We start from the raw sequence: 12,856 nt of genomic DNA on the forward strand, positions 1-12,856 counted from the left end.
TGGCATATAATAGGTGTTTAATAAATTATGGCTGCTATGAGTCCTACCTACTGCTTCAAATTACTGTCATTTGTACTTGTCAACTCTTCTAAGAGTGTAAGCAACCTTATAGGCAAGACCATTTCAGATACTTTTTATATCTGTTCCTTACTCAACATTCTGCTTCATGAATTTCCATACGTTTATGTTAAATGGATTACTGTCATTCTTTGATTAGCATTCTGCTAACCTAGATTTTAAGCATATATGCTAGAGTATGTTAAAATGCTCCTTTATCCCAGAATGTAGTATGTATTACTATCTTTATTGCAAGATTCATAGCAATTTTTTATTTATTACACATTGAAAGGAAAGTTGTATCTATTAAGAAGTAAAATCACAAGTTATTCTTCAGTGCATAAGAAGATTGCTGTTTTCATGTTTTCCATTTCTGCCTCCAGTGGCTTGAAAAATGCAAGTACTCCCTCAGTCATGTTTTGCCCTCCAGCTTTTAAAATAGGCATCTGCCTCCTATAAGAGAGTAACAGTAGCATGAGTCAGTCTTTCCTTGTATTTACCCCAATTTTTGAAAATTAATTCCTTCTATTTTGAAGAGCTATAATACTATGATTCACTGTTAAGAATCCTTATATGGGCAAATGGTTAAATTAGAAAAACACACAGCCAGAATTCTAGATCTACACAAAAATATCTCTAATGGGCTTAGCATCACTATCTCCTCTATCGTTAGTTAGCATCCACTCATGTCATCTCATAAATGTTGAAATCTCTATTACTACTCTTCTGGATCAGCATATCATACCTACACTGACTTGCTCTAATAAATACAAAGAATAGGTCAGAGTATTTAGAATTGAAATATTTGACAGATAACTCTAAAGTGATTTGTGAACTTTTAGTATATTGCTTAAAGAGTAAAACAAGGCAACTTGATAATCCCTAAAATGTGAGAGTTCATTTGGGAAGATATGCATTTACCACTTCCAAGAATTTGTACTAGTAAGACAAAAACAAATTATAACACAAAACTCAATGCAGCTATTGTTCTTGATCCGTAAAAATAATAAAGATTCATCAAAACAAAGTACCAAACATGCTGTTCCTAGCCTAAAGGATAAAAACAAATTCAAGTATCATCAATAAGTACATTTAGTTTGAGATAAACTGTATTGGCATTCTCTTAACTTAGACGCTTATAAACAAATTTCAATAAGGAGCTAGATATATACAATAAAAAATAACGGTGGGGAGGAAAGAAGCAGGGAGGAGAGAATTGAGTGAAAAAAGGAAGGAACAATTTTTTAAAGTTTCTACGGTTTTGTGTAAAGAATGAGGTATTCTATCTCAGAAATGGTATTGGGAAAAGAAAGGATGCCCAGTTTATCATAAAAAAGTAATAAAGCAATAAGGCCACATAATAAACAGTATATTAAAGATGGTGGTAGCAAAGAGGAAGGCCATCATTTTTAGAAAAAGCTAGACGTAATCAAATACTAGATTTTACTGAGTATTGTTTATATTTTACAGTTATATTCTGTAAAGAAAACAAAACCTTCCTATGGGCATTCCTGAAAGGACAACTGCTACAGTAGGACTGAAACTCTATCCCCTGGTCCTTCTTTCCCCTCTGAGACAATTATTTCTATAATGCATTCTCTCTCTGCCATATTATTTAACTCTTCAATATTTACTATCAGCTGAATATCCTGCTACCATCAAAACAAAAGCATTAACAACTAATGCTTAATAAGCATAACACCCCAATGTGTGTTTTAAGAGCTTTCCATAAATTAACTCATTTAATCCCCAAAACAATCCTATGACCATTTTGTAGATGGGGAGATTGACTTATATAAGTAACTTGTCTGAGGTCATGGGACGAGTATGGGGTAGAGCTGGGATTTCAACCCAGGTAGCCTGGCACCAGGCTCTGTCCTCTTAACCAGGATACTATGTCACCTCTCTAGTAAGGTGGCCTTTCCCTCTCAACTTGTAGCCATCACTGGGTACGATACCACTATATCAGCTGTCCTTCAAATTTAAAACACAGATGTAATCTTTGATGAAGCTCTACCTTTAGAATTTCCCACATCAACAAATCCCAGCATAACCAAAACACTCGCAAATGATTTGGCCCAAAGCAAACTGGTGCACATTACAAGCTGGTAGAAAATGAATAGCCCCTTTCATGATTTTTCAAGCTCTAGACATGTCAGTGCATCATGGAAGTTTTATAACCTTTAAGTGTCTTTAAGCATTTTGTTTGCTTTTTTCACTAATTCATTTTCATTGACCTGCAAAAAGTGGGAACAAATTAAATGTCTAATAATTTGTGGGCTGCTTAAGTAGTAGTAGGTTATGTAATGAGACATATGGTATGATCCCATTTTATAATTCTCCCTATATGTCAATCCCTACTAACTTATTTCTAACAGAAGGTAGTAATCATTGAAAGAAATCCTTTAACAATAAAACCATCCACAGAAATAACCTTTCTTTGTATATCATATTTATAATTTTTGGCTTTACTCATTACATCTCCTGTGCTGTTTATATATTAAATTCTTTCAGTGGCCACAATTTTCTCAGAAATAGTTCATAATATTCCTCACTTTTCTGTAAGAACAAGTGCTGAATGGGGCCAGCTCTGTGGCCGAGTGGTTAAAGTTCCACTCACTCCACTTTTGTGGCCTGGGGTTCACGGGTTCGGATCCCAGCGGGACCTACTCCACTCGTCAGCCATACCGTAGAGGCATCCCACATACAAAACAGAGGAAGGTTGGCATGGATGTTAACTCAGGGTAAATCTTCCTCAAGCACACACAAAAAAATAGAAAGACTAGCAACGGATGTTAGTTCAGGGTGAATCTTCCTCACCAAAAAAATAAATAAATAAGTGCTGAAAGATGAGTGATCAGCATATTTCTTAGACATGGACATAGGCACATCTCAGATGTGCAGAGTGCTTCTGGAACAAGGTCAAAGGAAATGGAACCACACAGTGAAAGTGAACTTGTTTTGACAGCGTGGTAAGTACTGTGACAGAGGTAAGCACGGGCTGAGATGCACCCAGTCCTGGGGAGAAATGGGAGAGAGGCCAGGTGTCAACCCAAGGAGGTGACACGGAGCTGAGACTTGTAGGATGAGTGGGAGTTTGTGGGGAGAAACAGTGGATAAAGAGCATTTTGGCACATACACTGGTCAAACAGTAAGCGCAGAAGAAAAAATGGCAATCTTTGATTTTTATCTTACAGAAAAGTTCTTTCTCTAAGACGAGTAGTAACTTATAGTAAACCAACAGATATGCATGGGGGATAGAATACTTTTAGATCTTTTGTATTTATATCATGAGGTTAGTGGAGAGTTAGTAAAAAAAAGTTTTTAAGCACTAGAAAATGTCATACTTTCCTCCAAGATCGGTATGCGTTAAATGTATAAATTGTTCTTACCACACCACTCTTAAAGTTCTCGATCCTTTTCTTGCCTACTTTGTTGGTTATCCACCAGGCCCACGTTGGCATGTACTGCCACAGATAGGTCATCGACAAAAAAGGCTGATCTGCGATCCAGACTTCCTTCAAATCATTGGCCATGCTGACTAACATCAGCCGCACACAACGACTGGTTGCCATCTTATAGGACTGGTCGCCACCATTGCCCACGGCCTAACGAAATTTTTAAAAATTAAGTGAATGCTGAGTATTTATCCAAGATATTTCACAGAACTGTTAAGCTAGAAAAGACGCAGAAGTCATCTAGTTGAGTGACTCCTTTAATGTGACCTCATGCCCCTTAGGAGTCCCCGTAGATACTAATAGGTATAGTAGTATAGTACACTGGGTGTCTATAAGCTAATTTATAATCCTGCAAAAAGCCTAACAAAAATCATACACTTACCAAATAAGACTGTGCAGGCTAACTAAAAGATGAAGGTTCTTTGTTTTTGATCAGCATTGCATCATTTTAATGTACTTAATGATAATTATATATCACTTTAATAATAAAAATTTTTAAACAAATTATTAACACATAGATTTAGCAAATGAAATTCTATAAAACATGGAGTCTATGGGGACAAAATGGATGAAGAAGATAAAAGTGGTTCCTCAGTAATGAACAAATGTGCTATGACTAATCTATTTAATGCACTACCACTCTATAAATAAATAAACCAAGACCCAGAGAGGCAGTAACTCCTCTGTGCTCACACAGATCATTAGTAGTAACTAGGTCTACATTCCAACTCCCTTGATTCCTATAATAGAGTGCTTATTCTATGTACCTTAGAGCCTCTCCAGAAAATGTGAAAATATAAAAAAATTCAGCCACACAGAACGTTTCAATGTTGTTGTAATTTGTGAATTGCTAGAAACTGGGTTTTTAAAATACTGGTAGCCCACATAATTGCTTATAAGCATATAAGCAAGGTAAAAGTAATCCTCTAAGCATATAGTAGCAATTTCTCTAGCCTCTATTAAAACTGGATGCCAAAGCAGGATCAGCTAACCCTTACAATTTTCCTAATGCCATGAGTTAAATTTTGTAAACAATTCATAAGCAGTTCTAACGTGAAAACCCTGAGGCACAGTGATACAACACCAATATATGACTACTAAAGCATTCACCTTATTCCCCAACTAGAAAGCTTTACCTTTGTGACTTCTTCAGTTAGGGCATTGTGCACAATATTTGACTGCACAGGTCCTGGGCAAATGTTAGAAATTATTATACCTGGGTATGTGGCAAGTTCAGTTCGGAGGCCATTAAAAAAACCCTAACAGGAAAAAAAAAAAAAAAAAAAAAGACAAAGTAAATACAGACACACATCTCATGTTTACTATTAGCATGAAATTACTTTTCTTCAACTGTTTATGAAGGATAATAGCAGCACATTAATCAAATATGTTCTGAAATGCCTGCGTACAGGACAGGAAATATAATTGTAGAAGCCTATTAGGCATTTTTAACTGTAAGACTGAAAACAATCTAGAACAGGCATTCTCAGCTCTTTCCGGGTATGGATGGTTCACCCCCTTTGGCAGTGGCAGTTCACGTCATCAATGGTTTTTATGGAAGGCAAGCCCCGGACAGGTAAAAAACTACCCCTGGAGATCCCGATACACCCTCCTCACACTAGTCCCCACGTCCCCACTCCAAAAGGGGTACGTGTTTTCCAATGAGAATCACTAAGGTTGGGTTTCTTTTTATCCCTCAATGTGGTCTAAAGTGCCGAGGTTGGGGCAAGGTGGAGCAAAAGGGGATTAGTACTTAGCAGAAACTATCAGAGGAATAATTCAACTTTTTCAATTTCTATTATTATTTTAACAATTAGTTTTAGCAAACATTTATCTTTTTTGGGTAGTAAGACTACATGGCTAGTTAAAAATGTAGTACGATTGCTTACTCAATGACTTTTATAAAAAAAAAGTCTAGACCTCCAGACGTAAAGATACTGGCCATTTCCAAACAAAATAGGGAGTAAACATCTACTTCTCTTCATCTCTTTTCCTAAATTAGGAAATGTTCCAAGACTACATTGTTATAAGGTGAGTTAACTATTGAAAAGCCTAAATAGCTAACACAGGGCATGTTCATTTATGATCCAACAGCATTACACAATTACCAGTCCTTAATGCTGACCCCTGTCAAACACAGGGCATATGAGGGTTCATGCTGTCAGAGCCTAACACAGTGCCTGACTCAGATGGACAGGAAGAAAGGCCTCATAAATGAATGAACTCCCATACCCTAACATTCTGCCCCTCTATAGCAAGAGGAGAGAGGACACCATGAAAGCCAATACATCAGACAGTAAAACCTCTACTTGTTTGAAATCGCCTGTAGTACGGTGTGTGAACTTTTCAATGAGAGACAAAGTTCACTCTATAGCTTGCTGGGAATCAGGAAGGAAATGTGCTCTTCAAAAAGAGCCTCTGGATCTCAGTGTTCAGCTACTGGTACAACTAATTAGTCTCAACCTGCCGCACTGTATCAGAGGATTGAATCAAGTAATAAAACAGTAGGTCTTGGAGGGCAGGCCAGACAACTCATGTTGTGTTTGATCGAAAGCATCCTACATGTCTTATAAGATACTTGGTGCCCAACAGATTGGGTGGCTGCCTTCCCTCACCTGCCTGCCTGAGACTTGCCCAACTGCTCTGCAGGAAGTGACTGATAATGCCATTACCAAATACAAGGCAACTATCAGTGTAGCATGCTGTTTCATCACTCTCTGCAACTGTCTGCTCTTCACAGCAGAAAGAGGATGGATGGGCCTAAGGAATCATTTTCATGAAACTGTGAGGACCATTCAGCTATTACAGTTCATCATTCCAATACTGAAACATTCTACTTAAACTGACCTTCAATTGCATTAATTATAAATGATGTGTCTCCTTCGGCCTCATGATTTAATTTATTCCATGTAATAATTTAGTAACATTTCTTCACATCTACTCTTAAGTCAACATTCAAAATGCATTCATTTTTAATATTCACATCTTATAAGTCATGCAACCCAAATCAAGCTTTTCTCCTAGATTCTGCCTTGACTTGATTTTCTTCTTCCAATGAAACCAAGGTAAACAGAGTCAAGGCTAGAAGCCCAGGGCTAATCAGCCAGGGGGCAGGAAAAAGAAGTCACAGAAATAGGAAAGAAAACTACATCCTGAAGTGTGTGTAAAAGAAACGAGGAGTAGACCTCAAATTCGCCATGATGATGTGGTAGAAATGAGGTTAAAGTGAAGGGTGACATGCTGACTAGACTGTACACTTCCTGAGGGCAGGAACCATGTTTTATCATCTTATATCCCCAGGATCAGCTGCAGAGCACAGCACAGTGTGGGTGCTCAATACATGTTTGCCAAATTAGGCAGCAGCACATGAGGCTCAAGTCTTTTTTAGCATCTTCCGGGATGTCCTCCACCAAAGGTCTCCTTGGGTCTCTCTTTCTGTCTTCCAGTTCCAATGACCTGTTGCAATGATGGCCATATATATCCTCCATATACACATTTATGTCAGTTCTATCAGAGCCGAGTTTGAGCAGCCTTACCCGAAGAGCATGTTTGCTGGCACAATATCCACTAGAAAGAGGTGCACCTATGATACCCAGGACGCTATTCACAGTAACAATCTTTCCTTGCTTCCTCTCGATCATGTGAGGCAGGACACACTTTGTCAAGGACACCGTCCCTAAGTAGTTAAGCTCTATTAGTTCCTTGTAGACATCCAGGCTGGCGTCCACAACCAGAGAACGCTGGGATCTTCCACCATTGTTGACCAGAATGTCGATCTAGTTAAATAAAACCAGAAGAGGGCACTTTAGAATGACCAGGAGAGGGACTGATGCAATTCCTAGGGACGGTTGGTAAATTATTAATTTGAGGAATCAATGGAACAAAATGGTGTATTTCCAGAAGTCAGCAATAAAAAGACAAAATAAAAACCAGAATTCACATATGGAATTAAATTCCCATCTTAAGTGGCTTTTTATGGAAAGTAACGTGTCATAAAAACAAAAGGCGCAGTGAATTTGTAGCTTCATTTGTTCTACATGGAGGCATTAGTCCTTGCTGGGTATGAAAAGTACTAATTACATAAAGCCAAAGACTCAGAGATTAAGAGGCCCAACTCATGGGCCTTGATCTCAGTGCATAGACCCATTTGCCTAAAGCCCTTTTAACGATAGCACCACAGATGGAAATCTCTTTTGCAGCTATGTTAAAGCAAGACTTAGCAATTCAAAATGCTACTCACTTTACCAAACTCCTGGAGAACTGCTTTGGTAGCCATTTCATGGGAACTCCTGTCAGTTAGGTCAAGGGGCAAAACAAGTATATCTTTTTCTTTTAAGTTGCCGTTCTCTAAGGAAAGACACTTAAAAATTAGTGTGGAAGTTGTGCAATAGTTCAATCAAGCTCCTTGCTACTTTCATTAAGTTTAACACCCACCCTAAAACCAGAGTTGGCAACACACTGAGAGGCCACTGTGGAAGTTTCTCTCAGTGACCAAGAGGAAGACTGGCGGTGATGTAGCAACATCTTATTGGACAAAAAGCTGGCTGGTACGCAGGAAGTAGAGTGGCTCTCTTCACTTGTTTATAAACAATCTAACATTGGAACAGACTCTAGAAGAAATCACAATTATATTACAAGCTAAAAAAAGCAAAAATTTTAGAGCAATGTCTTTAGAAGTAGAGAGGTACATTTGTTTTATGATCGGTTCACAAAGTTTAGGTGCTCTTTTACACACATTGAAAACCATTTCCGTTTAAAATCAGTAAGAAGCTCAGAGTTCTCCAGTCATATGACACATAGAAGCTTCCTTCCAGAGGCTAAGGATTGCAGGAGGCAAACACGGAAAAGGACACAATCCTGAAATTCCAAACCCAGAAATATACTGGGCTATAATGACCCTTTTTATTTCTGTTCATGAAAAGAACAATTGAAACTAATTTTCTTAGACTCTAACCTTGAAATACAACAAGTAATGCCAATAAGAAAAACAAGCAAGTAGAGAAAATATAAGAGGTATAAAGCCTTCATGGGCAAAGGAGTAAATTTTGAAACATTAACTGTTTTAAAAGAAACGCAAAAGTTTGCACCAATGATCTGGCAGAGAAAAGGAAAACGATCAGCCTCCCTGGGCCTGAGAAGTGCTGACATGGTTCATCGTGGCCCAGGCAGGACTTGCAAGTTTCAACAGAGGAGGAGCAGCTACCAGAGGAAGCCACCCAGCGCAAAAGCACAAGAGGTCTTTGAAAGCACTGTCCTGAAAGAGGCCTCGGGGCTTTGGCAACTAACTCTCATTTCTGGGTGGTTAGTTCCATCAGCAAAGTGAAGAAAGACTTTTAAAGAATGATAGTTAGATGACCAAAAAAGTGGTCTGCTGAAAAAGTCAAAATTATCTCAGTTTAGATACTGTGTCCATGAAAAATAATAACTTCATTACATGAAGCTGCTTTCAGTGTGCATGGAACTACACCAAAACCCAAACAAAAAATTAACATTGTTGCTCTTTATATGCATATGAAAGATATTATCTCAAGTTGCATTTTTTAAACTTAATTCCATTTCTGTCCTTTCATCCCTTATAACAAAAATCTTATACCATCCCCATATGACTTTAATATCTGACATTTTAGCAATGAATAAGGATCCTTCCTAATTAAATTTCTATGGCTACATACATGTATGTCATACGTAAGAACCAAACTGTTCTTTCTCTAAGACAAAAATATACGACATTCATTTGGCCACTAAAAATCCATCAGCATTTGAGAGAACTGGTGGTCACTCCCTAATGTGAAGAGTCGGTGCAAAAAAAAAAAGTAGAAAGGTGGCAGAAAGAGGAAAGGGCAGCTAATTAAGAGAAGAGAAAAGGCAGAGGAGCGGGTCAAAGCCCTTGGACAAGCGGAGCCAGGATGCACTGCCCAGTATACGCCCCTCCTCCAGGAAGCATGCCGCTACTGCAGGTGTACTCAGTACTCACCCAGGCACCTTCTCTTCACCCGCTCCAGCTCGTGCACTCTCCTGGCAGACAGCACAAGAGAAACTCCCAGCTTAGACAGCTGGTAAGCCAGCTCCTCACCAATCCCGCCTGACGCTCCAGTCACCCACACCACCATATCGGTCAGCTCCCATTCTATTGAGAAAGGAGGGGGCATCGATGGAAGAAAATAAGCTATGCATTACACTCATAAATCAAAGATTAGCCAAAACAACATAGTTTTAAACAATATCACTAAATATGAAGACCTAATGTGTGGAGCTTAAAAATGTAAATATCCTATGTTTACGGCCTTGGTTATGGTGATGGTCTCGCAGGTGTATACTTATCCTCTCAGTCATCAAGCTGTATACGTTAAATTATGATGGCGGAACAATTTTTCATTGCTTCCTCTGCACTTAAGCACATTACCTCATTAAAACTCTCACAAGAACCTTATGAAATAGGAATTATCTCAATTTTATAAAAGAGGAAACTGAGGTTTACAGAGATTAATTTACCCTATTAGACTGTAATCTCCCTGAAGGCTGGGAGCTTGTCTGCCTGTCCGTTGCTGGCCTCAGGGCCCGGCAGAGAGAGTGGAATATAGCAAAGACCCACAAATAGCTGTGAATAAACACCTAAGAAGCCTTCCTCTACTTTATATGTGGGACGCCTGCCACAGCATGGCTTGACAGTGGTGCTAGGTCCGCACCCAGGATCCAGACCAGGGAACCCTGGGCCCCCAAAGTGGAGTGCACGAACTCGACCACTACGCCGCCAGGCCCGCCACTTGTCTATTTTTCAAAGTGACAAAAATAATAAATCTATAGAAAAGACAAGGAGGATTTTTTTTTTAACCTTAATAGAGCCTGCCCATCTTTCCAGTCTAAGCTGTTTGGGGAACCTGAGTCGATCTCCATGTTCCGTTAACTTTTTTTCATTAGTGCCCCCATCTCCACACCCAGGAGTCTTTTTAGTCATTTTTTCCTGATAACTCCCCCATGAAATTTTAATTCCACAGATATACAGTATATCTGTTTATATATTCTACAGCTATCTGTGTTTCATACATAAAAGGAGTTCTATAAAGTTTACTCCTCAGTCAATGCAAGTTTAAGAGTGGCTAAGTCCAGGGGCCGGCCCCGTGGCCGAGTGGTTAAGTTCACGTGCTCTGCTTTGGCTGCCCAGGGTTTCACCAGTTCGGATCCCGGGCACGGACATGGCACTGCTCATCAGGCCACACTGAGGTGGCGTCCCACATGCCACAACCAGAAGGACCTACAACTAGAATATACAACTATGTACTGGGGGGCTTTGAGGAGAAGAAGAAAAATGTTAGCTCAGGTGCCAATCTTCAAAGGTAAAAAATGAGTGACTAAATTTAAAAATTAAGTTAAAATTTAAAACTATTAACATCTAACTGAACTTTATAACTATCTGCTGAATAACTTTTAAGGTAATGTATTTACTTAAATTGTAATGTATCAAATTACATGTGCAAATTAGCAAATTATATGGTACATAATAGCAATGTAATTAAATGTATTAAAAATCCTTCAAAACTCTTATTTTCCAGCAAAACTGAAAAAATTACATGAATTTCTTAAAAATATTTTTAGTCACTGTAACTTTCAACTTTTGCTTCATAAACTTTAACTAGCTGCTAGATATTGTCAATATTTTTTCTTTTCAGCTCTTGACATAATTAATGGGTTGAATAACTTTTATAGAATAATAAAATATAAACTTTTATGTTGATTCTCAAAGTCCAAGTTAACACAAAAGCACTAAGGATCAAACACAAAGCAGCCAACAGGCAGCTGCATTATATCTGCTGAGATGGAAGCAAATGATCAAGAGAAAGTGGGCCAATCACAGCCAGCCACTTACCAGAGTTTTGTAGCACTGACCTCGCATGTGTATCGTTTGTTTTCCGAGAACTCAATTATGTCAGTGCTGCACATTTTACACACAAAGAACCCAACGAGAGAAATGAAACGCTCAGGAGTAAGATTTTGTCGGGTAGGGTTGGGCTTTGGAGGGACACAAAACACTGTACCATCTAAGGGTTTTGGGGTCCCCAAGAACCAATCTTCAGCCCTTGGAAGCGATCTCGCTCCCCTTCCCTCCCCAGCCCGGCTTTGACAGCACACTAGCTACCACTTCCAGGCAAACCTCTTCACATGATTTGGGTATTTTCATACAGGACACTCGGTCCAGGGAAACCCCACTTCCCCGCCGCCCCCGTGGAGCCAAAGGCTAGCTTTTGGTCAAATCACTGAGTTTCTCTGAACATTAGTTTCCCTATCTGGAAAATAAGATTAATAACTTTGTAAGAGTCACTGTAAAAGTTGGAGGTCACGTGTGTGTGCAAAGGGCCGAGCACGCTGCTCAGCACACAGAATGCGTCCAGTAAACCACCATCGCATATTAAGCGGGGCACAGATAAAAGGGGATGGGCGGGACGCCCCTTAGGATGCCAGTAATGGTCTGGCTCCAGGCCAAACGCCGATGCAGTTCTTTCCAGGGTTATACTTCTACCCCAATGACTAGGCAGGTGGGTAACTCTAGACTACCTCAAATTTTACATCAAAACTTCAGGAGTGAGAAGTGTAGGATAAACAAGTTCAGGAAGTAGAAAAACCGAGCTCCAGTCCCCAATAGGAGCCTCCCTTACAAACGCAGGGGGACACGCCCTGTTTCTCAAAGTAGCTGCCCCCGACGCGGCAGCGGACTCCCCGGTTAAGAACTGGAGCCCCGAGGGCGCCCGGGCGACCGCAGCGCTCTCCGACCGCGGCAAGCAGACAGCGGGGCGCCGGCCGGCACAGGAGACGACGGGCAGAAGCGCCTGCCCACCCCGCGGCCCCGAGGAGAGGCGCAGCCTCGCGCCCAGAAGCTCCACGCCACCGGCAGGGACGCGGAGGCGCGAAAGCTCGACCGCCCGGAGCCCGGCCTCCTGCTGCGGCGGGAGCGGCGGCTGCGTCCTCACCTGGGCGGCGCCCCTGCCACTCGGCCCACAGCAGGGTCAGGTCGCCGTCGGCCCGCAGGAAGCGCACCAGCTGCACCACGACCGTGAGCAGCACACACAACGCCAGCAGCCAGAGAAGCAACTCGCCGCTCATCGTGGCCGCGTCCGACTCCGCGCGATGAAGACGGCGAGCGTCCGGGCTTCGCGCCAGCGCCGGGGACAGCCCGGCCGCCGCCCCGCCCCGCCCCGCCCCAGCCCGGGCAAAGGCCCGCCCAGCCTGGCAAAGACTGCGCGCTTCGCCTGCTTGTGCGCCTGATAAAGCGTCGCGGTGAGAACAAAAGCCGTGGGTGACTTTTTCACTTGGCGCTACTCCTGTTGGTACATTGGCCACAGGATTCG

The 12,856-nt window shown here is 41.0% G+C and overlaps 1 protein-coding gene across 1 annotated transcript; it reads right to left on the reverse strand.

The window, feature by feature from the left end:
* Window positions 1-285: 285 nt before the first annotated feature.
* Window positions 286-12,652, reverse strand: DHRS7 (dehydrogenase/reductase 7). Its single transcript, XM_046647849.1, has 7 exons — window positions 12,479-12,652; window positions 9,490-9,642; window positions 7,756-7,862; window positions 7,052-7,291; window positions 4,652-4,774; window positions 3,450-3,665; window positions 286-510 (listed from the first exon to the last, which is right to left on the reverse strand). Exons 1-7 carry the CDS (start codon window positions 12,609-12,611, stop codon window positions 466-468), a joined length of 1,017 nt encoding a protein of 338 aa, XP_046503805.1. The 5' UTR covers window positions 12,612-12,652; the 3' UTR covers window positions 286-465.
* Between the last annotated feature and the right edge of the window lie 204 nt (window positions 12,653-12,856).

Source organism: Equus quagga, chromosome 20 (assembly GCF_021613505.1).
Source record: "Equus quagga isolate Etosha38 chromosome 20, UCLA_HA_Equagga_1.0, whole genome shotgun sequence".
NCBI lineage: Eukaryota > Metazoa > Chordata > Mammalia > Perissodactyla > Equidae > Equus > Equus quagga.